This window comes from Colletotrichum gloeosporioides, assembly GCF_011800055.1.
Source record: "Colletotrichum gloeosporioides strain Lc1 chromosome Unknown consensus_53, whole genome shotgun sequence".
Taxonomy (NCBI): Eukaryota; Fungi; Ascomycota; class Sordariomycetes; order Glomerellales; family Glomerellaceae; genus Colletotrichum; species Colletotrichum gloeosporioides.
In genome coordinates, this window is record NW_025544698.1 from 434539 (window position 1) to 456975 (window position 22437).

Sequence of the window (22437 nt, forward strand, 5' to 3'; positions counted from 1 at the left end):
AGAGTGCCGTTTCCGGAAACGATGCCGCATGCGGCGCCGAATACTTTCTGTCATTTTGCATGACACTCGAGCTGGGGGAAATCCTGGCTTGGCAGCTGCATGAAAGATGATCTGAACTCCGCATCGCGGCGCCAGGGGCTGAAATTTTGTGGTTAAATTGTTGGAAAAGAACCTCTGCCTTGGTCCGAAAACACCAAAAAACACAATGGGGCTGTGGTTCACAATAAATGTGAGCTCTAACGTTCGTCCCAAAGGCTTATTTGGTTGTGAATCGAAGGTCAATCGCCAGCTCCGGGCCCATATCCCCCGTGTGCAGCAAGAGTTTCCATATCAAATCTCTCCACAGGGCGTCGCTCGGGGCGACATTCCCAACTTGCTCATGCTTGGTACGCAGAACACCCGAGTAAGCCGCCACAAGCTCCGTGTCAAGGTCCCTCTGTCCAAGAAGACCTGGCCAGTTCCATGGGTATCTACTCCCCACGACTACCACTTGCCAAGTTGCCATTGACAATATCAAATGTCTCAACTTTGGTGCAGTTCTTTGGCTGGATTGGACCACGTCCCGGGGATAAGTGAAAGGGTGCGCGCGGCCATTAATTGATGCCATCGCTTCACACAAGCCGTATCTCCGCGACCAATCTGTCTAATAATACGGACCTGTGCCTCATGCAAAGACTGTGTCGCATGGAGAAAGCCGCTTCAGCCATCAAATAGTTCTGCTGGATCGTGGGTACCTGGAAACGCTTGACTTACCAGCCACGCGCAAGCTCTTTCGAGCTTGGAAATCGGGTTGCCTCAGAGGCTGAGAGCTTCGCCGAGTCTCTTCGCATCCCCAAGGCATATGTTTTACACGACGTTCTCAACTCGTACTGCTGGCTTCATGGACATGAAGGGGGGTTTGCATTGGCCACCCCTGTCCACCACGTCCCTGCTTCAAAACCGATGACTGACCGAGCTTTCATGGGCAGCGGTTGGTCCCTCGGAAGCGAATGAACATGGCCAGAGCAGCAACATGTCCTGGTTAGACGGTGATCAATGTCAACATCTCTGGGTCTGGGCGTGCGGGGAGAGTCTGCAACCTGCGTTTGCCAGTTCAACAACTACAGAAGTGACCGAGAGCCCAAGTTTCCATTGAACTCGTCATCTTGTTGATTGGCCGTGGCCGTGATGGGACAGATGACGGCGCCGGGACCGCACAAGGCAGTACTCGGAGGGCACACATGTTGACTGCAGACGTCTAGGGGTTGGAAGAATCAAACTAGCAACTATGAGACCTGTCCCAGAAGAGCTGCGCAGGTAAGTCATGACCAGACATTTGAAGTTGTCTAGCATCTGCTGCTTGTCTCTCGGTTCAAATTCGTTGCTCAGAAGGTATGGAAAGCTGGCGATTCAGCCTGGCCGTCTCGAGATGCACCCGGGCGACAACAGTGTCCTCTGGCCTGGTAAATAACTCGAGATTGGACTGCGGCAGGTTTTGTGCGGACTTGTAGCTTTTCAGAAGGCTTTCGAAACGCCAGGGCGACGGGATTAGCACCTTAGTTCTGGTAATGGGACAGCATTCAAACACACATATTCACGTGGCATTTCTCCAGCACGCCTGTATGAGTAAGCTGAAGCACCTTTCATTATCGTTCCATAAACTATGTAATACCGCATTTGTGAAGAAGTTAATGAAAACCGAAGAATGATGCCAGTGAGCCAAGATCCTGTTGATGCTGCAAACACGCCACTAACCCATAACTTCTTCTTTACGCCCTTTTCATACGCCGCAGAGTCTCGATGCGACGAGCTACATCCTCCTTCTCCACCTCGAGCTGTCTTTGTACAGATTGAAAACCTGATGTGGCTCGCTGGACGTCTTTCAATCGGCGTCGTGCTCGTCGCAAATGGCGCAGCTGCTCCTTGCCGCACTGAGCCTCTGTTTCAGTGCGGACTCTCAAGCCTTGAATCATATCAGAAATCTGGCGTCTTTGCTCCAGCTCAGTCGTCAATTCGCGCGTCTCTACTGCCACATCGGAGGTATGCCGCATTGCCAATAGTTCAGAAATGGCCTTGTGGGCGGCGCTGACGCTGGTCTCGTAGAGGGTGAGTTGTTCGACATTCTTACGGATCCGTTGCTCTTGCTGAGCCCACATGTGCTCATCCCAGGCCTTCCTGGCAGGGGCTGCTGCGATCCACTCGGCAATGGAAATTTTGGTGCCCTGGTGTGGTCCGGGGTGGTCATACGTGGGGGCTACTTCGACAACATCCAGATCCTTGTGAAGAACCCATGCTGACGCTTGGGATTCATCGTTGTCAGACAACGCAGAAGCCAGTGCCACAAAGACCCGCCGCTAAAGAGTCCCGTCGATAGGCGCAGGAGCTGGGCGCTCTGTCGTCATGAGGTAGAGCGCATTTACTAAAACGAAGACGCCGCAGTCGAAACCGTTATCTTGTTGGGGACAATCGGCGAATCTGAGCATTGTCTGTGACTGCATCCGAGTCTGCAGATGGGTCTGCTCGAGGTCGCTGACCCTCTTGACAATGTTTTGTCTCCACATATGCAGATTGGCCATGAGCGAATCAAACACGTCGACGTTTTTGCCGTCAGCACTAACGTGCACTAGTACCCAATGCCTGGCTTCTTCAAGGTGAAGGGGCACCAAGTACCCCTTGGCTGGGGTTGTTGCATCATCCCAGTGGTTCGTGTGTGAGGATACGACACAGAAGGTTGACAACAACACAAACGTCTCTGGTGGCAAAGCTCCATGCATGACACTCATGCAAAGATTCATTGCGTCGCTGTTCAGCATTTTCCCTGGCGCCAAAGTGGCCGTGTCGTCCATGTTGACCAGACAGCTTACGCCCGCCTCAGCCTGGGATGCCATATCCTCCGTCGGAGAGCGGCTTGGCGAACTCATACTTTGATCGACAATCGGCCGAGACACAATGGGATCGCCAAAAATAGTTGATGGACCAGAGTCATCGGCGTCCTCCTGGAAATCAAATCGGAAGTTCGCGGGACTGAAAACGTGACTCCAAATTGGCGCCTTGTTCTTGATTTCGTGGAGAGGCGTTTGGAGCTCCGGAAACTCTGCTAGCGAGTCTTCATCGACAACGTAGTCGTGTTCGACGAAACGTTCTTGTCGTCTTCCAGATTCGACGTCAACAGAATCATCTGCTGACTTGTCTGTGTGGGCATCCGCAGCTACTTCCGCGAGGGACTCGGGATCCACAGGATGCCCGGGGAAGTGGTTAAAGCCAAAGTCTGCACTTTGCTCAGGGAATTGGTCAAGGTCGCGGAGATCCTCTGACGTTGCCTGAGGGGCTCCAAAGTCGTTGTCGAAAGCCCTATCACCTTTCGGAGGGATAGGATGGTTGTTTTTGGGACGAGCAACTGGCTTGCGCGAGAGAGTTTGAGAGCCTGATGCCACCTCTGAAGTGGATTTGGGGGCTTGAGCAGGTGTGTACGGGTGGGGAGCGTCTGCCTGCGCAGCTGGTGCCGGCGGGTTGCCGGAAGAGTCCTGCCCGAGGACCGAAAGAATGCGCGCGGCTTCGAAAGCGTCGTCCGGCGTCCAATTTGCCTTTTGAGATACTCGACTTCCCCGCAAGCCCCTTCTGCGGCTTTTCTGGGCTTGCCTCAGGGCCTCGAACGAAGGTGCAAATTCGTGCTGGACGGCCAGCTTTTTCAAAGCCAAGTAAAATCGTTCGCTAGAAACGTCTTCAAAGGTCCGACACAGGGTTTCGGAGGGGACGTTCCAGGCACGAGCAACGGAGTCAACGAGCTGCCGGAACTTTTTGCCTGTATTTGCAACGACGAGAACCTTTCTGACCGCTTGGGGGAGACGGCCGATGATGTCAGAGCGGGAGTGTGTGGACTGGTATTTCCGAAAGATGGATTGGAGCTCGTGGCCGAGGGTTTCCAAGTCCGTATCCCGCAGGAAAGAATCGAGCTTCTCGATGTCGACGTTGAGCTGGTGATCTGCGTCGTGGCTCTGGTCGTGGGTTCTGATGGGAGGATCACCGACCGGGGTGTCTTGTCGGACAGATGCACCTACGAAGAAGGGAGGTTAGAAGGGACACTGGCTGCAGAAGGGTTTGCAGAAAGCAAAAAGACAAGAAAAGCTGGACGAGGAAGGATTGACGAACCATGCAGGCGGTCGTCGTAGTCGGTCATGTCGGTGTCGCGGCAGACGATAGGCGCCGACGAACGAGGTCGCAGAATGGGCATGGTGCCGTAGGCTAAGACAAATCACAGAACATACCTCGTTCAAGGATGTCGTAAAGAAGAAGATCAAAAGGCACACAAGCAGATGAACTGAAGGACAATGCCCAAAACGATCAGCGGAGTGGAGTGTTGGTGGTGCTGACGGTCGGTCGTTGGTCGCGGCTCGCGGGATATGATGCAAGAGGTTGTAGGCAGAGCGCACGACGGCCGGTAAGTCGAGGCCAGGTAAGTGAAGGTCGACTGAGATGCAACGCCAAAAAGAACCAGAGGTAGGTGATGGAGGCCGCGATGTTGATGTCGATGTGGTCGTGTGGTGATGCGGTTGCGATGTCGTGGCGGGGGGTGGAATGCGACGGGTGGCATTGCGTGGCACAAGACGGTTGATGCACCTTCCGGCAGGTGCGCCGGCAGGCGGGGAGGCAGGGAGGAAGGCGCATCGCACAGTGAGGTGGCAGTGGTGTCAATCACTGTGGTCAGTCCCGAGGGCGTGCGGGTATAGCGATGTTGGTGGAAGACTTCAGGGAAGGGGCCGTCTTGGCTACAACGAAGGCGATAATAGATGGCAACGAGAGTAGGTTCGCCGCTTCGGGCCGTTGCGTGGTGCATGAGTGGCGCCTCACCCCAGGCACCTTAACCTTACCTCACCTTACCTAGTTGGGTAGGTAGGCACCACCGCCATGGCACCGGCACCGGCACCGGCACCCGCATGCCCTTCTCCTTGGCTGGGATGACAGATGCTAACAACACTGGCCCGTCAAGGTGTCTTGGGTCTTGCCGTGAAGCCTCTGAAGAGGAAGAGCTGAATTCGTCTTCCACTTCACCATGCTTGAGTCAACATCTGCAGGATCAACTGCGACGGCGCTGCCAACGGTAAATGTGAATCTACCAAGGGCAAGGTCATTGGGCAACCATCAGCCAGGGAGCACGGCAGGGTCGGGAAATGCGTCCCCGTCGGCGGGTTGCTTCGCGACGCACTGCTTGGCCAGGCCGGCATTGGAGGCGGTGGTTGATGTTGCAGCACTTGCATGCGCCATGAAGAAAAAAAAAAGGTTGACGCAAGACAGAACGATGGCACTTGCATGCAAAAGCTTCCATCGCCGCTGCTGGCAATGGCGTGCAGGTGGTGTGGGTTGGGGCAGGGTCTACCATCCACGGTCATTCAGCAGTGTGGAGAAGGAGTGGACAGACCTCACATTCTGTCCACCAAAAAACGTGAGGTACGAACCAACACATCCCTGCCGACATCTGTTGGTGCAGCCAATGGGAAGCTGCTTAGGTCAGGGGTCTCCACACCTGCTGCTACAGCCAATCAAAAGGCTGGCGACATCCAGCTATCAATAACACTGTGGGGAGCTGACTTTCAGCTGCAGATACCCAGACCGGGAACCTACACCACGTCTCTGTCCGGTCGCAGCTTTACTTCCACCATCACAAGACGACCTCCTCCATTGCCACGGATCGAATCCAAGTCGCTGACCGCTTGTGTTCTTGTGCAGTCTCCACTGCGTGCCCAAGCACCCTGCTCAGCAGCGCCGATGCCTATCCCAAGCGAGCAACCTTGCAAGCCGAATTTGCCCCAAATCCGACCTCCATCGTGATCGCGGTCTTCGTCACGCACCCGCCGACACGAAAGCATTCCCGAAAACCTGGCAAGATCACCGACAGCCCAAGGCGCCCATCTTGCCCAGGACGAGCTTGTCCTGTCCGCCTGCCGTGTCGGCCTCGAGGACGATGACCTCCGCCCGTTGGCAGGCCACATCGGTCGCTCCACGTCGACAATGCGAGCCTGCAGCAAGTTGAATACGTCGTCCCAGCAAGTCGACAAACCTTTTCCAGCACCCCATTCAGCAGAACCACGAGGACATCCCGTCTGAATGGGACATTGGAGGCATCGTCGCGAGGGGAATCATCTTGCAATACACCTTTTTGGAGACGAGTCTCGGAACTTGAGCCCCTTCCACCAAGCATTTGCGCTTCTGCATGCAACGTCTTTTTCCCGAAAAGCGTTGCATCTTCAACCCCGGCGACCAACCGAGCGCAATCCTCTGCTCAACGTCTCTCGCAGAGGTGACTCGCCACTGACTTGCCGGCTGCTTGGACGAATCAATGGTGTCAAGGTATTCGACGCTCAAGTTGGACGACTTGTGCTCAGCAGACGCGGTCAACGTCTGCTGCGGTCCTTCAGGCTGCGAACGGAGTTGCAAATTTTGGCGGAATGCTTGGGATGCTTCACCCTACAGCCTGCGAAGAATATGCCTCCCAAGTGTCGGCCACGCAACGTAGCCCTACAGCCATGTACATACATGTCCGTCCCTTTGCCGTTAAATCTTTGCTCAGTTGGCTGCTAGCACTGCCACTAGCGCCAAGGCAGGTATTCCTTTTCAATATGCATGGTCGCTGGTATTGCCGAACCACAATGCCGCCATTCCAACACAACTACAGTCCCAATTTCCAAAGAACAAGCAGCACCAACTGCTGCATGAACGTGAACGGATTCTCGTGAAATTCGTGACTGTACAAAGCTGAGACTAGAAACCGCAGAGGATCTGCAAGTTCTCCCGCTCTCCCACTGCCCGTCCCGAATGTCGTGACAGACATCGTCACAAATATATCCCCCTACCAATTTCAATACGCTTTCAGCCCAGACCAACCAAGTGTCGCGCATGGAGCTCGTCCGATGCCTTCCATCGTCCTATCTTTGGCCCATCTGCAGCTCGTGTCCACGGTCCACCATGTCCAAGCTCGGTCCATTTCACCCAGTTTCATCATTTCTTAGTTGCGCCCTTTTGACCGTGACTCTCCTCTCGGCCTCGCTTGGACGTTCGTGCCGGTCCAATACTGATTTACTGCAAAGCCTTGAGCATACAAAATACGTGCCCCTGGAAACATCGAGTATGAACCGGGCAAAACCGCCGAGCACTCCAAATCATCACAGCCAGGCAGGGGCTTGCAGTGGCAAAGGAAAAGGTCAGTATAGCAGTACCGTCCATTCTACCCAAAGCATGGGGAAGCCGAAGACATTTTAGGCTTCCTTGGGGCCTTTAATTGCTTTTGAGCCCCGCTAAAATGTTCCTTCGAGGATGTTGGGATCGTGATGCGCCATCCCTTTCTTGGAAACCCCGTGCCTGGTCACATTTGCCTTGCTCACAATCCACCCCTTCTGCCAGCTTCCTTTTGCCCATCTATGCACGCCATGTTGTCGTGTTGAATCCTCATGGCCTCAATCTTCTTGGAAATATCCATCAGCGCCGTGGCAGGACTGACAATTTCCGGTCGACGTGAAGCCAGGTCCGCGATGATGGGTGGAGGCCTTTCCGGCGACAGAACCAGGAATCGCTTCGACATGGGCATACTCCCAGGGTATGCAGGGATATTCGCGGCACAGGTAGCCTTCCGGTCGTGCGGGCGGGCGAAACTGCAGCTCGAGCAGACCGAAGCATCTGCGCTTGAAGCCTCTGGGATTCGGATGGGTTTGTGGTGTTGGTGTTGTCGACATTTCGGCAGTGTGTTTGGCATGAACTTGTGCTGCAGCATTGTGGAAAGCAGGAGAATGTCGTCAAGGATGGGTTCGTTTTCGGGCTTGTGGAAGATGCTGCCGATCGCATCATTGGTGCCTTGGCCACTATCGGAAAGGAAGGCAGGAAATCGGAGTGGGGAGAGGGGGTAATATACTATTCCAGCAAACATATGTCCCGTTGCTTCGGCCGAGTCTTAATCCGAGTTCGAGTCGATGATCAAGGTCGACGCTGAGGCTGAGCTTGAGGTCAAGGTGGAGAAGGTCGAGACGTAGGCCGAGGTCAAAGCCACGTCGCGATAGCCTGGCGCGCAAGCGGCGTGCGCGTGAGCTTCGTTGGAATCTGGTAGCAAGTCTGAAGAAAGACCGTTCTTCCTTCGGTCCACAGGTCGCACGACGGCGTGAAGGAGGAGACGTGCAAAATTCCTGTTGTGATGGACGTTGGCGAAAGCGAAGAGGTCTGATGTAGCAAGCCTCGGAGCGACACAAGCCTGCCCTGGCCAAGTCGAAACAACGTTAGAAGCCGTTCCTTTGCCAAGCACATCGCATCAGCCATCCGTTCCTACTCTCTGGCAGGGATATCTCCAGCTTCCGGTGTGCCTTCTTCAGATGAGGTGTCTCAAGCGTCAACTCCTGCCGTCTGGCCTCCAAGATGGACGTCACGTTCTCCAAGTACCTGCTCCATGAGATGTGTGAATACCACATTACGTCAGATGTGTCTGGGTACATCTGATGTAAGCGCGCCGGAAGCCTATCAGATGCAGATGTCTCCATGGACCTCACGGGCTCAGTGCCAGATTGCATCAGATGTCTCTACCTACATCTGACGAAGCCACCCTAAGCCCAACAACCACACCTCTGAAGAACCGCTACTCAAAGTCGTCTACTCTCCTCCGCGGCTTTCCCATTCCTGCTTCCACTCCGAAATATCCCTTCCTAGGCAAGAGTCGCGATTGACTGCAAACGACGACCTTCCCGGTGCTCACCCCTCGCCGCCTCAAAGAGCGTGACATCTGCTTGCGCCAGTCCCGCCAGCTCGAACTACACAAAGCCGCTGTCATTATGATTGAAAGCATCGGCCTGCTGTCGCTACGCTGTGAAGCTCACAACCTCGTCGAACATACTCCGGAAATGCTCAATGCCCCATGTGCTTCTCTTGCTTCGATATTGCAGCCGTCTATTCCTGCACCCTGCGCCCTGCGCCTGCGTCCGTCTATGCCCACACCTTTCGTTGACCCTGAGGGCTGCTGCTCTGCATCTATAACCTCCCCGGGAATATATCTGATTAGCTGTCCGTGACGCCATCAGGGGTGAACAGCGTCTCCGTGATCAATTGTCCAGACTGCGGAAGCCTGAATATACCATTTTGTATTCTGGGTTGTCAGCCCACCGCGAAGAAAAAAGCCAGAACCCCAGCACTTTGGTGGTCTGGCGGGGAAGAAGAAATGCCAGAACGCTCCAGTGACGTAGCGTTCTGGCGAAAAAAAAAGCCAGAACCTCAGCACCTTGATGGTCCGTCGAAAAAAGCCAGAACGCTCCAATGGTGTTCTGACAAAAGCAACCCATCACCTTGGTGGTCTAACGGAGGCCAGCACTTAGCCAGGTCACCAAAGAACCAGGAAGCCGCCTGATCCCGCGGTGAAAATAATGTTCCCCACGCCAGGCCTAAGTGTTTATTCCGCCGTGCTCACGTTCTTCAATTTTCGAGTCTTGTTTGAAGAATCTAATTTGATAACATATGTTCCCCCTTTATTTCCAGATTGCCACCGTGAAAACGCCGATATGCGGATGCTTACATCGTGATGTCTCTCTCACCCCTGATGACGAGGATTATGATGCCTCCGATGACTCCTCCTATGTCAGCAACCAAGGAGGTCGCTCAAACACTCCTGGAATCGTGATCGAAGCTTTCTGCGAAGATGAAGATGTCAGAACCGGATACGACGAAGGAAACGATGACGATAACGAACTTCTTTGCGAAGATAATGACTCCAATGTAAAAGATCAGAGAAAGCTCTTGCAACGTACACGGATTCTTCGACTTGGTACGAACAGCAGGAAGGAATGCGGAATAAAGAGGAAAGGTTCGCTGGGCAGATACTGGAACGTCTTCCGACTCATCTTCAAGAGAGCCGGGGACGACAAGGTTGATCCAAAGCTGAACCGTAGCATGCACTCAGAAGTTACGCGCACTCTTAGCTATATCGAGAGCAAATCGTACACCTGTAGACGTGATGCTGTCGGCGACGGATGTGTGCGGGCGAGCATCGCAATTGATTTTAGTGGGGCGTTCCATTGCATGTTTGATGTTCCGCCGCATCACAGAAGGATGGGAAGTCAAAAGAGGCCCAGGGCCAACACCTCTGGTGCAGTTATGCATTGCCCCTGAAGGATCGCATTGTCTTTCCAACCTATGTGTCCCAATGTGTTCTTGATCGACGAGAATGGTTTTTCTAGTAAAGCCAACTTCATTCCACCTCGCCGTGCTGGAGCTTGAAGGAGCTCATACTTCTCGAGACCTGGGAAATGGGTGGCATAATCCTCCCATGACATATCTTTTTCTCTCTCGTTTGCGTCCCCAATAATGTACATACCCTGGTTGCTGCTGAGCTCTAAAGCCCGGATCCCATGTTGATCATCAACTGTTTGATCGTGTACTGAAGCAGTCCATCCTGCTTAATGTCATGTCGAGTTGAGATTTCAAACTTGCAGATCGGTGATATCTATGTGAACATGCAGCATTTCCGCTACATCAGGCATTCAAAGCCTTTCCTGGCTGGTGAAGCTGACGAGACCGTTTACAGCCCATCCCCACCAGGCCGATTGATGCTGCAGTAGAGTAAACGGGCCAATTCTGGCTGCTAATGAGATCTCTAGATTATCCATGTGATTCTCTTTGGTCTCGACTTTGCCTTCGTTCTCGACAACGTTGGCGATGTAGGCGAATATACCGGGCCTGAGAAGTTCATGCACGAGCAAGCACATTGCAAGTGAGAGCCAGATTGATGCTTTGGAGTCAGCGAAAACTTGTTGAACAAATAACCGTACGTACTGCCGGCTTTGTTGAATGGTGTTCTTCTGTTCCCTTTGCGGCATCTTTCTTCCTTGAAGATGCGTGTTTTCTGAGAGCCACGATCCCAATTTCTGATATATCGTAGTCCTCTTGGCCGTTAAGCGGCAGATTCGATTCCGGGGTTGCTATGCGATGAAAGATAGTGCTGCTATGGGAGGCCTTCTGCTTGTCCAGGTCCTGGCGGTTGAGGTCGGCGACCTTGCCCCCGGGGAGTCGATTCAACATCTACATAGGCTGATGCATGATCAACCCGGCAAATATGATGACCTAAATCTGAATACCTCCGATCATGATCTTGACGCAAGACGATTTTCGCAATAACGAAGTCAATAGCAGAGATGAAGCCGCGCAAGAAAGGGTGACCAAGCACGCTATCGAGGAAACTAAGACGCACGATAAGTTGTCGAAATGTGGAATGATTCTCAGCCTTGGAAACATTTGAGCCGGTGCCAGTAGCGATGTTACATGGTTGAGGAAGGGCTGGCTGACGTCTTTGTTCAAGAAACACTGATTGAATCAAAACTTGGCTACATTGAGCCACTACCAATCCCTTCGCCTCTGCTGTATTATTTTGCCTTATTTGGTCATCACTTTTTGAAAACAAAGCGTGAAGTAAAAAATGGATGTTTCAGGAGAAGAATTGTTCAAGGAGAAGAGTTGTGCGAGTGAAACTCGCGATCCATGATCATGCGGTGCTTTCGACCTCGCAGGACCGGCTCTAGGGTATTCAAAGACAGCGTACACTTGTACCCGCTTGCCCTCTCTCGAAGGTACGCGCAAGCCCAGAAGTCATAAATGTTGATCGGATAAGTTCGCCTTGGTTTTGAAATGCACGAAGTCGGGCACTTCTTTGTGAAGTGCAAACAAACGACAGGAAGCGGGGATAACAACTTGTCGCGTCGTATTGAATGTGTTGACGCCGGTAGACTGCCAGGTACAACAGTCCAAGAGGACACATGTGCCCGCTGGCGCGGTGGCGGCAACTGGAATTCATTTGATAACAATCGGTCAGATGACGTTCAAGGTCAGGAAATGTTCATGCTTTCGGGGCACTCACGACTTGGTTGAAAGCAGAAAGTGCGACATGCTTGTTGTGAGAGCCGGGATACATGCGCGTGGCGCCTCTCTCCTCTGCAATGTCGACTGATAACCACGTATTATTTAGCAGGTACGGATGGTTGAATGTCTCGGGTATCAGTCCCATCTAATCCATGTTCATGTAGGCGCCAGACTTCGCCGGTCGAGCGACATTCGCGCCCATAAAATGAATCTTGAAAGCATTACCCAAGAGCCAAAGCATGATTGTATCGACCGGAGAATATTTGAGTAGATCCAAGAACTCAGCTTCCTTGATAGGAAGTCTCCTATTCAGATTAGTCGCTTGATGAGGCAATATGGCATCGAACGTAATTCAACTTACCACACGCGCTGGTCTGGCTGCTCGTTTGCTTCCATGTGTGCACCATCTTTATAGGCCACGCCAGCCACCCGCTCGCCCGCCGCTCACTCTGCAACAGCAGTCCTGAGCATCTCGACCTTTTGGGGCGGGAAACATCTTTCACCATAGTGTAACCCCATTTCCCGAGACCACGCTTGATCTGGTCTACATCTTCAGTGGGTTGAGCCAAGAACTCCTGGTTTGGTTCCTCTGCATTCACAACCATAGCTGAACGTCCACCAGAAGAAGTACACCCGCCGTGGAGGCTGAGCACGCTTTCCGAAAGATCGAACGGCTTGCATGCAGCCTTCGATTACGTCTAAGATCTTCAATGAGGACGAGCCGGACCGCGCGCACGTCGCAGCTTGGTCGCGTCAGCATTGAAGACACTTTTCACGGGCCGTGATGGCGGCGAGGAGCTGTAAGAGAAGTCCAGATGAGCTTGGAAGCCAGCGGAAAGACTGCGCGAACCCTGGATAGCGGTCGTTTCTAAAGAGAGGAGTGTTCAACTGATGACATTCGTCAGCACGCATGTTAGGAGACACTCTGATTCAATGCGGCCTTTGTTCTGCGACCTGATGACTCGATCAATTGATCTTCTGGGAAATATTTCTTCGAGAGGTCGGTACCTGCCTACCTTGCTCAGGCCGGCCCACCGTCCTTGCGTGCAGCCCGATCCCACCAGCCAGGTTGAGCACGGCACGTTGAGTGACACGGGAGACACAGGCAGAGTGACCAGGAGCTTCGGGAGGATGTGTGAAGACTGGCGGCGATGTACAGTCATAACTGTGCTACACCGGGCGGTGCTGATAACAGAGGACGTGCCAAAACGTTGATCCTTGCCTGGACATCGCTGAGAACCAGCTCGCCAGCGCCGATCTGTTCCATGCGAGGGGCAAAATAAGAGACCCCTTGCCCGTGTACACCCACTTTGTGACGTAGGCGTCATCTCCTTTTTTATTTGAATCCATCTTTACTTTCATTCTTCGTTTTATCAAACTCTCTTAGCGAGTTGACTTAATCAACACATCAGGATCCAGGGGTTGAACAACAGACCTTGGAAGAAGCAGGACTTCGAAGATCGTACTGAAATTTCCAACGCTGCTGACACTCTCTTCAGAATTTTTCTCGGGCTTGGTAAAGTGGGCTGCACCGCTGACAACTGCCTGCGATCGTTCCGCGCAGAGTCCGTTTCCGGCCGCCTGCAGGAGTCCCAAGAGTTCTGCAAGTCGTTTCTGAGCGGCCTATTTTTGTGTTGTGCAGCTAACTAGCTGTGTTGAGAGAGACCTGGATCAACGAGTACCCGTTATTGTCCTTTCCAGCAACCACAAGCATCAGCATCGGCTCCTTGGCCGGAAACAGCAGAGTGTGTGCATATTTTCCAAACGCTAGAATTCTTGAACTTTGCTACTTTTAACATCTCATACCATAAACACTCTGCGAACCTTGGAGCTTGTCGTGACGGCATAATGCTACCGTTGTTGTGGTTGGCAGCGGCATTCTGATTGTTGTGACGGAGGGACGGCTCAAAGGCGGTACCGAGGAGTAGTCGGGAACGACTCTGCTCTTCGCCTGCACCCGCTTGGGCCGTCCCGCGCATTCAAGTCGGCTGCTTTCTCTAGAGCTCTCATTTCCGCAAGGTGGATGGTCGCTGGCCAACTTGCGTAAGGACGGGTGGAGAGATTCAAAGTCCCAGCCGGACTATTAGTGCACTCGAGAGCGCCCTTCAGGGAACTGTTTAGTTGCTTCTAGGGATGGGTCTAGTGAGTGAAGCCAAGCCAAAAACAAACGTCTAGGTCTCAACTGGTGAGTATGTATCTGTACCAGCAAAACGTGTCTCTTCTTGGCTCACTGCCGTGCCCTAGGTATCCGAGGTTGGCGTCATTGCACTTGCAGATAGCCGGCGTAGGCAACCTCGCGATGGAGGATGTCGGACTGAGGGTTAGACCGCCCTAATGCTTTGCGAGACATACCAGCGTTCTGATGCTCGACGTTAATAATCAATCGTCACTCTATAATTGTAATGGCTCCTCGAGTCAAAGGTGAACACCTGCTGATGCATGCCGACGAGGATCCTGCCATCACATCCGCTTCATCCACCGCGAAGGGCCACCGCCGAATTTGCATCAGCATATCCATCAGGCGCAGGACGTGACTAGTTAGCCAGCCGGCTTGGCGGCCTAGGATGGGGAAAGATATGCTCATGTTTTCGCCCGTGGTGACAAGATGTGTTGAGAGAACCGGGGTGCACCGAGGAATGGATCACATGGTGACCACAAACAGCTTGTTTAAACAGCTGCTCAAGGATATTGGCTGATTAAGACTCTGTATGAAGGGAAAAGAGACGAGTTGAGCAGCGCGAGGGAGGCCTGCGATAATTCAATGCGGTCGGCGCGTGGGCTTTTGAAGCATGGAGTCACAGAGCTCAACGCAGCATTCAACCGGTTAAAAGCCTTGATCCAAGAGTCAAATTCATGTGAACAAGATTCAAAGAGGCCAGAGCTAGCAGTCAATCCAGAATGCTTAGTATTCAGGGCGTTGGTTCATCCTCCTCTGCAATGCACTCATACTTTTCGATGATATTCATTGAAGCTTTAAGACACGCCCAGCAGGTCAATGCGGCCTCTGCAACCATTTTACCAACTTCGCTGCACAATTCAAAAGTTAAAACAAGAAAATGCAGGCCAAAAATGAAGAACAAGCGGTGACCATAAATCGCTTTGACGTTTTGCGCCGTGGTCCGGCATTTTTGCCTCATAGCCTCAGCATTTCTCGTCGACAAAAACACGAAAACGACAAACATCCTACTTATTAGGATATCCCCCTGCCACATCTGTCAGACCTGGTCTCTCACCGTCTGCCCTTTCCAATAGCTGTCGGTAATAAGCACCAAATAGCTGCGTCGCGTAAAGTCTTGTTGTTCTTCTCCATGAGGCAGCGTATACGACAACCAGGAAATCTGTCCACACACAACAAGTTCCCACACCCGCTGGCTCTCGGGCTTGGGCACGTCCACGAGCTTCACCAATCATCGAATACCACCAAGTGCGCTACCGGCCGGCTGCTTGATCGACGTAGAGGCGCCGGTATAGATTGCTACCTTGGAAGTTCTTGAAAATTGACGGTGTAGATCTCAACAACGAAGATGCATGGCGTACGGCGAATCGGGGCAGTCAGTGCGGACGTCCTTGTCCAAATTGGTTGCTGCTGAGCCTCGGGAGGGCGCATCGAAACAAACACGGAGTGTAACAGAAACCAGGAGTCAGCATTTCAGAAGTTTTCCCAGCCGACGAAACATGGGAAACACTAGAGTGCAGAGAGGTGAGCGGAGGGGACCACTTCGAGAAGGAACAATTAGATGAACCAAGTGCTTGACAGATTGCGAGAGGACACGAGAAATCCGCTTTGCGCTTGGCACGAATAACACAAGCCTCGATGAAGTTCCATGCAAGGGATCCTCCCGAAAGTATAAGCTCTCAGGTTCCCACCCAAAAAGAGAGAAACTACGCTCGGAACAATTATGTCGGCCGGGTTTTGGTGCTGCTAATTTGAGAAGCCGAAGTTTGCCTATTGAGTGTGGACAGAGCACTTGAAGAAATCCGCTTCGTCGGCCCCATGTACAACTGCAACAAGACCCGCTGCGGCGCCAACAGGGATCTAGGTCGCCCACCCCCCGGATCGGTCGGCCTGGCCGTCACTGAAGATGTCAACCGCATCGAGGCCCTTCGGGCCCTTCCTCAATGAAGGCGTCTAGCGCGAGACCGGAGCAGGCTCCGGCGCGGGCGCGCGAGCGGGCTTGGGCTCGCCGAAGCTCCTATTCCTCCTGCGGAAGCTGCAGTTCCGCTCCTAATGAAAATCGAATATTGAATTGTTCTCAGTATTTCATATCTCATGGCGTCAAATCCTTCAAGCAAAATCATAGTAAGACCATCTCTATCTAGGCAGTCAAAATAACGGCGTTCTACGAAAAGTAAAAAAGCATGTCCTACACTTCCCTTTCTCTCTTGATAGTGGAGGCTCGGTCAATAGCTTCGAGAAGGGCGGTCAAGAAAGCCTTTACCGGGGTGGGGAAGCTGCATTCAACGCCTTACACAACAGGGATTTTGGTCCAGAATAGGAAACGCCGCTTCTTGTATTTCTTGCCCTCTCCACACCCGAAAGGACGTTGCCGCTCCTGTTTCCTCTGTCGGTATGCGCTTAGAATGTGACTGGTCGTCATTCGATTTGATCGGCATCCGTGAGCTCGAGCTTCACGTCGAATCCGCGTCACCAAGTCCACAGAGCACGAAACAGAAGTCATTAGCCAATGTTTGGCCTCCCCAGGCCAGAATCACCAGGCATGTCGTGGGCGTTGTTCATGCACAGCTGGGCGTTTTTGAATGTAATAGTCCGGTCTGTTGTTTCACAGGGGCCCTCGAAGGAATTCACGTCCTCTCTGAGTTTATCGTGTTAAGCGTACAAATCCGCCAGACATGTATCGAACACATACGTAACCCCGTTGAGGAGAAAGAAGCCCTAGTCTTTGAGACTTGAGTGGCATTAGCTGGCAACAAAGCGAAGTGAAGGAAGGCAGACGATGCTGGGCCGGAAGCGGAGCTCTCTCCCTTGATGTTGCCCATCATGATGGGGACGCCATGGGCGATTCTCTAGAGACAGCATCCACATCTCCTCGTTGGCGAGAGATGTGTTCAAACACTTGCGGAGAAACCTCATAACACAATCCCAGCGTGCATTCTTCTTTTCGCGATCCCAACAACGGTAGTTTGTTGAGCTGCCACCTCCCCCTCTCGCTGAATCGCAAGAACGTCTACAACGCCCGTCCACCATGTCGACGAGAGACGCCGGCTACGGTGGGGCTGCTGGAAGCGCTGGATGCTGGCGGCGCGCATGCCCGACTACAATCATTTTACTTCTGATCATTTTTGGTGGACCATTTAAGTCTGGGTATACTGGATGGCAAATCGTACACACGATGGCACCCAATCAATACAGAATGGCTCTTGCTTATGATTCCGTAATGACAAGGCGCTTTACGCATGGTCATATGCCTGACGCAATCCATCTTGTCGTTGAGATGCCCATCTCCTCAAATGTCGTAGGCCCCTGGCCTGTCGCGAGTTTCGCGGTTGGCCTGACTTTTCGTGCATAGAAGTCGGACTTGCTATTGCTGCTATTGTAGTTGGTTGTGGTGGTGTGAAGAAGGAGATGCCCCTGCCTCCTGGCAACTCGAGCCCTCTTCATATACCCCATAGGAGACCATAGAGATTTCTCTATAAAGCCCAGGCCATCCTTAACCTCGAATATTTCCCAGTGAGAGTTATACGGCAGTCAAAAAGGTGCGCCTCTAGGCGGCAAACTGCGAAGAAGAAAGGTTAGAAGGGAAGAAGGATTGCTGTTGCTGCTACTTCGAGCCCGGGCTTGAATGAAAGCTTCATTTTGACGCGTAACCTGGCGCATGCATGCTGTCAAACGCGAGAGTTTTCAAAAAAGATTCAATCGTGATTTAATGAGTGATGGCTTCGTGAACGCCTTTGCATGCCGAGAGCGACTCGGCAGAACAGATGTGGGAACGGTGCAGATTGCAGCGGGGAACCAGCTTGGTTCTGGCATTTCACTGAGCTACGTTTGTCGCAGGCTATGACGGCGCGGGTCAGGCATAGAAACGTCAGCAGCCTCTCCCCGGTCGGGCTGTCCTTTACATTGTCGTCCTTGATGGAGTTGACCATGACTGCAAACAGTGACAAACGCGTAATAGTGCTCTGGCATGAAGTTGCCACAAAGCCAGGCTCAGAGCCATATATGAGGGTGTCTAGTAGTTTCGCCCCAGAAGATTCAGAGTCAATCTAGATGAGACAAATCTGTGTTGAGATCTATTCATCATTTTGAGTGCTGTCAAGCCCGCAAAGTCCTACATGTCCACTGTCTGAAGGGAGCTTTATGGTGATAATCATCTTAGAGACGGCAAGGCGTTCGTTCTGTACGATCTTTCAATAGCACATGAAGTCTCATTTAAATGCAGTTACGAATTCGGACAACGGTCTGTTGGAATGTGTTCATAGAATCGTGCTGAGAAATATCGCACGGCTTATGCGGCTGGAGACCCAGACTAGGGATCACAGCGCTGGTCGCAAGTGGAAGATTTGATGAGTTTTTGAGAATTTGATCACATAGAGATGTTTTCATTTCGAATGCTCCTCTGGGTTCAAAATGTGTGTAGAAATATTGTCGGGAGTTGGATACTTGAGCTTTGCCAGCTCGGGACTAAGGTTTTGAGCCCTCGCCATGCAAGCTGTAAAAGAGGATCCTAGCTCATGCAGCTAGAAAGGTGCCATAGACGTCTTACTTCAATCAACGCTGCAGCAGCAAGTTATATCGCCTCAGCCTGTGTCGGAATGGAAGGGCCGTTTGTTGCATCGCCATGCCGATAGCATTTCCTCCGGCGTCGTCACTAACGCCAACAGGTGACTCCAGCTCCGACAATTAATTCAAGCCCTTCCACCGCCGAATCTAGCCACACAATCCCCTAAAGCCCACCAATGACCATTTGTCTCAGTCCGGGAAAGATACCGACAAGTCAAACGCCCAGAAGGTGTTGCACGGGTTCGAGTAGAGCCATTAGCCTTGAATTTCTGTGCTGTTCGCGCCTGCGCCGTTCGCGCCGTCATGCCAGGGTCGGTCTCCGAGGCGGCCGGGGCTCTGAAGATGAAGAGAATTAAAAGCCAACCTCAAGCGATGCTGGCAGATCTACACCAGTTTCCAAGTTTCTGGTGGTATGCTCTGCGGATAAATGGATTTCCTGGGCACACTCTAGTCCGCCAGTCTGGCGCATATAGCACATCCAAGGCCGGGTTCAATCGCCGCGGACCGCAAGAAGCGCGCTCGTGGAAGCTTTTGTGCCATCTAGGATACCGTGGCCTCGACTAGAGAGCTGGCGTCAACTAGAAGAGAAAGGGCCATGTCAGCAACAGCACGAAGAAAGAAGGGCAAGTGAGTCGACAGGGATAGCCTTTGCTTCTGGGGCCCTTACGTAGTCCTCAGACACCTCCCTCTGGCCGACAACGCCATGGTTCCAAGATCACTCCTGCTGCTCATGCCCAACAGCCCCGACACGAAACAGATGTTGATGAGCCTGCGACAGCGCAAAATCTCCGTTGCCGAAAGACAAGACTCTGCAGCAGTGGGATTGACGGGCCCAAGGGGGAAGGACGGCTGGTTCGATTTGCTTGGAATTGCAACTGTCCATGGCCCTCTTGATTCCAACCGCAGATCAAATCTGTGTCGTCTTCCAAACATGTACGGGGCCTGTCTTGTGACCTGAAATTATAAGGCAGTTTTCGAGCGACTCATTTCCTGCACCCTCGTAAAAGGCGCAAGTGTGGACGTAGTCGTCCGGCTCTTGTTGCTTATGCCACACGTGATGGGGTCTATGCAACAGGTTATGACGCGTGTCTGTACACAAAGTGGACGCAAAGTCCTTTTTCTGACGATATTCTGGACCAGCTTTGCTGTCGGACTTGTTTGCTATACCGCTCGTCGCCGCTTCCGACCCGTTTGGGGCCTTGTTGTTTTCAAGCCCGACTTCGGATGTTTCTTGTCCCGTAGGCAGGCATGTTGACGGACTCTCAGGCAGAGCTCATGTTGTCGTTCATGACGGCGGCAAGGTGGTGGGAGTAGCGGGCTGTGGGGCCCAGGAGCATGGCACGGCTTGGAGCGGCAGCGGGGTTGACGCAGAGGTTCTGCTGATGATGGATCGTCTTCGCTCCAGAGCTATTGATAGGTGGCGACGCCTGACCCTATGCCCCGACTTGCAAAGGCTGGATCAGGATTCTCTTCGCGGACCTCGGAAAACCGAGCGTCGCAGACTCCCGCGCTGAAACAGAATCCGGAGAACGCCCATAGCCAGAAGCGGCAAGATGGCTGAGATGCAGCTGACGAGCTTCAAGCAGACTTTGATACACATCTTCTTCGAGGAGATGACACATAAACTAGGAATAAGAGGGTTCCCTATGTGAAGTAGGCCCCAGACCGCTTGTCTTGTATTTCCAGGAGGAACAATGCTTCAAAAAGAAGCGGCGCCTACGACGATAACGAGCATGAGACGGCGCACGTCTTGCTGAATGGCTTCTTGGTCTGTATGAAGCGGTATCCCCCCTGGTAAAGGATACAAAGGCGAGAGCTTGGGATTATCAGTCACAGTTCACTTGCATTCATCCAGTTCTTTCGATCAAACTGAACGACCGCCGCAGTATGTTGGAGGACTTCTTATTCACAGTCGCTGTCATAATCCACACGAGTGCTGGTTGCCCTCAGTAGTCGCTGACATGCCGAGAACGCCACTGTCAACGGTCATCCTGCACAACCATCGCGCTTATCATACAATGCGTCCAGAACGGAAAATGCCTCAAGAGAAAGAAACGTTCCCTTGTACCAGTGTTCATGGATAGAAGCCCTCGCCGCCGCAAAAGGCTTCGCGAAAGAGTTAGAGAGGGACTAATGATGGGATATCGATTGCGAGTTGACACTTCTGGTGGGGTGGGTATGCGAGAGGGGAGTTTGTTCCAGCGAAATAGCATGAGATGGGGGGCAGCAGAAGGTAAGCTGTGAAAATTTGTAAGCAACGCTCTTATCTTCAAGCTTGAGCGCATCAACCTCAATAACAGGAGGGATGAAGGAGCTCTTCGCGTGGCTCAGACTGCCGCAAAGCACAATTCAACCTCATATACTCTCCTCAGCAAGCCAGGCAATCTTCCTATACTATACCTACTGCTGTTCCAGGCGGTTAATTGATACTTGAACTAAATACACGTCTCAGCATACTTAATACAGTCCTAACATTCAGCAAATAACACAGGCGAAAGGCTTAATAGAGCTCAAAGGGAGCGAGAAGCACCACTTCGATGCAACTTTAGCTGAGAAATATCGGCAAGGAATTGTAAGAATGCCACCAGACTTATAACCTGGATGGAGAAAGACGTTATTCCCCTTTATGCAGCGAAACCAACCATCCAATGAGCTTTCATGGCGGCTATCCCAAACAGAGCGAATATCAAGAATCAGAGAGCATTTTCCAGGCATTCCTCGATGACAAGGTTATGGTATTGAATGATATCCAGGCCTTCTAAACAACCTCGCAGGGTTCCACTTCCGTGAGTACGCTGAACACAGAGCTCACGCTGGGCCCTCAGTTGAGCCAAATCGTCATGGTGTCAGTGAGCTTGTGCTGCAGTATGACACGATTCTTAACGTTTAGGGCGTTAATCCAAAAGAATTCGCTCTTACCACAGCCAGATAACACCCCTTCAGGCTCCTGCTTAACAGTCCTTAGGCACAGTCCTCGCTGCATCGACGTGTCGGCTTTGTTGTCGTCTCTTGATAGAGTTCTTTCCAGTCAATCCTCCTCACACAACACAGGTTTTTCCGTGACAACCATGACCTCCCTGGTGATGCAAAGCTGCTGGCTCACCTGCACCCCGATATCTAGCTCATTTACCTTTGCGCAGAATCCCACCAGCACATGAACAACTCCTGTCTAACACGACGGAGCCTGCCGAGGGTCCCCGCACCCCCGAAACTACTTGAACATCCTACGTCTCCTGCTCAATTCCTTCTCCCTGTTGCTCTGACGATGGTAGTTACGCCCATGAAAGAAATAACAATGATGATGCCAGTGGCAGCAGCAACAGTCACAAAGTCATTGGCAAAGGCAGTCTTACCTCGCGCATCCGCATGCAGTCCCTCGATTGATGATTCCATTTTTCTGGACCTTGGCACCTTCACGATCAACGTTTATTACCATACTTTAGTCCTCATCTCCAGACCCTTCTATCGCTTTCAGTACCATCGTCGTTTAAGCACCCACAACGCCAAACTCCACCCACAAGATCACTAGCATCATCAACCTTCCGATGTAGCGAAGCCCCTTGCTCATGCGCGGAAAGGAAGTTGCACTCGGCATGTGTGCCCCCATCTTGCCGTTTTCTTCGTGCCCCTCGGGCCTCTCTTTGGATATCACTTCAGCTTGTGATCGGGTCTCCTGGAATTAACCATACGAACAATCATAAAATTCCCAGTCAACTCGCAGTTTACCTGTTCTGCACCTTCAAAGCAAGGTCCATTTTCTTATGAAATATTATCCAGCTCCACAGCTCCCGCCCATATTTTCCCTCGTTCATGTTTAGAACGTATCTCACGTCGACGAGGTCGTG

General features: G+C 52.3%; 2 protein-coding genes across 2 annotated transcripts; both read right to left on the minus strand.

Annotated features, from left to right (window-relative positions):
• Nucleotides 1-11438: 11438 nt before the first annotated feature.
• Nucleotides 11439-11998, minus strand: GCG54_00011670 (uncharacterized protein; the record flags this gene model as incomplete). The annotated part of the gene is made up of 2 exons (XM_045411569.1): nt 11439-11777; nt 11852-11998. 2 exons carry the CDS (start codon nt 11996-11998, stop codon nt 11439-11441), a joined length of 486 nt encoding a protein of 161 aa, XP_045262990.1.
• GCG54_00011671 (uncharacterized protein) lies at nt 11999-12260 on the minus strand (the record flags this gene model as incomplete). The annotated part of the gene is made up of 2 exons (XM_045411570.1): nt 11999-12174; nt 12215-12260. 2 exons carry the CDS (start codon nt 12258-12260, stop codon nt 11999-12001), a joined length of 222 nt encoding a protein of 73 aa, XP_045262991.1.
• Nucleotides 12261-22437: the final 10177 nt, after the last annotated feature.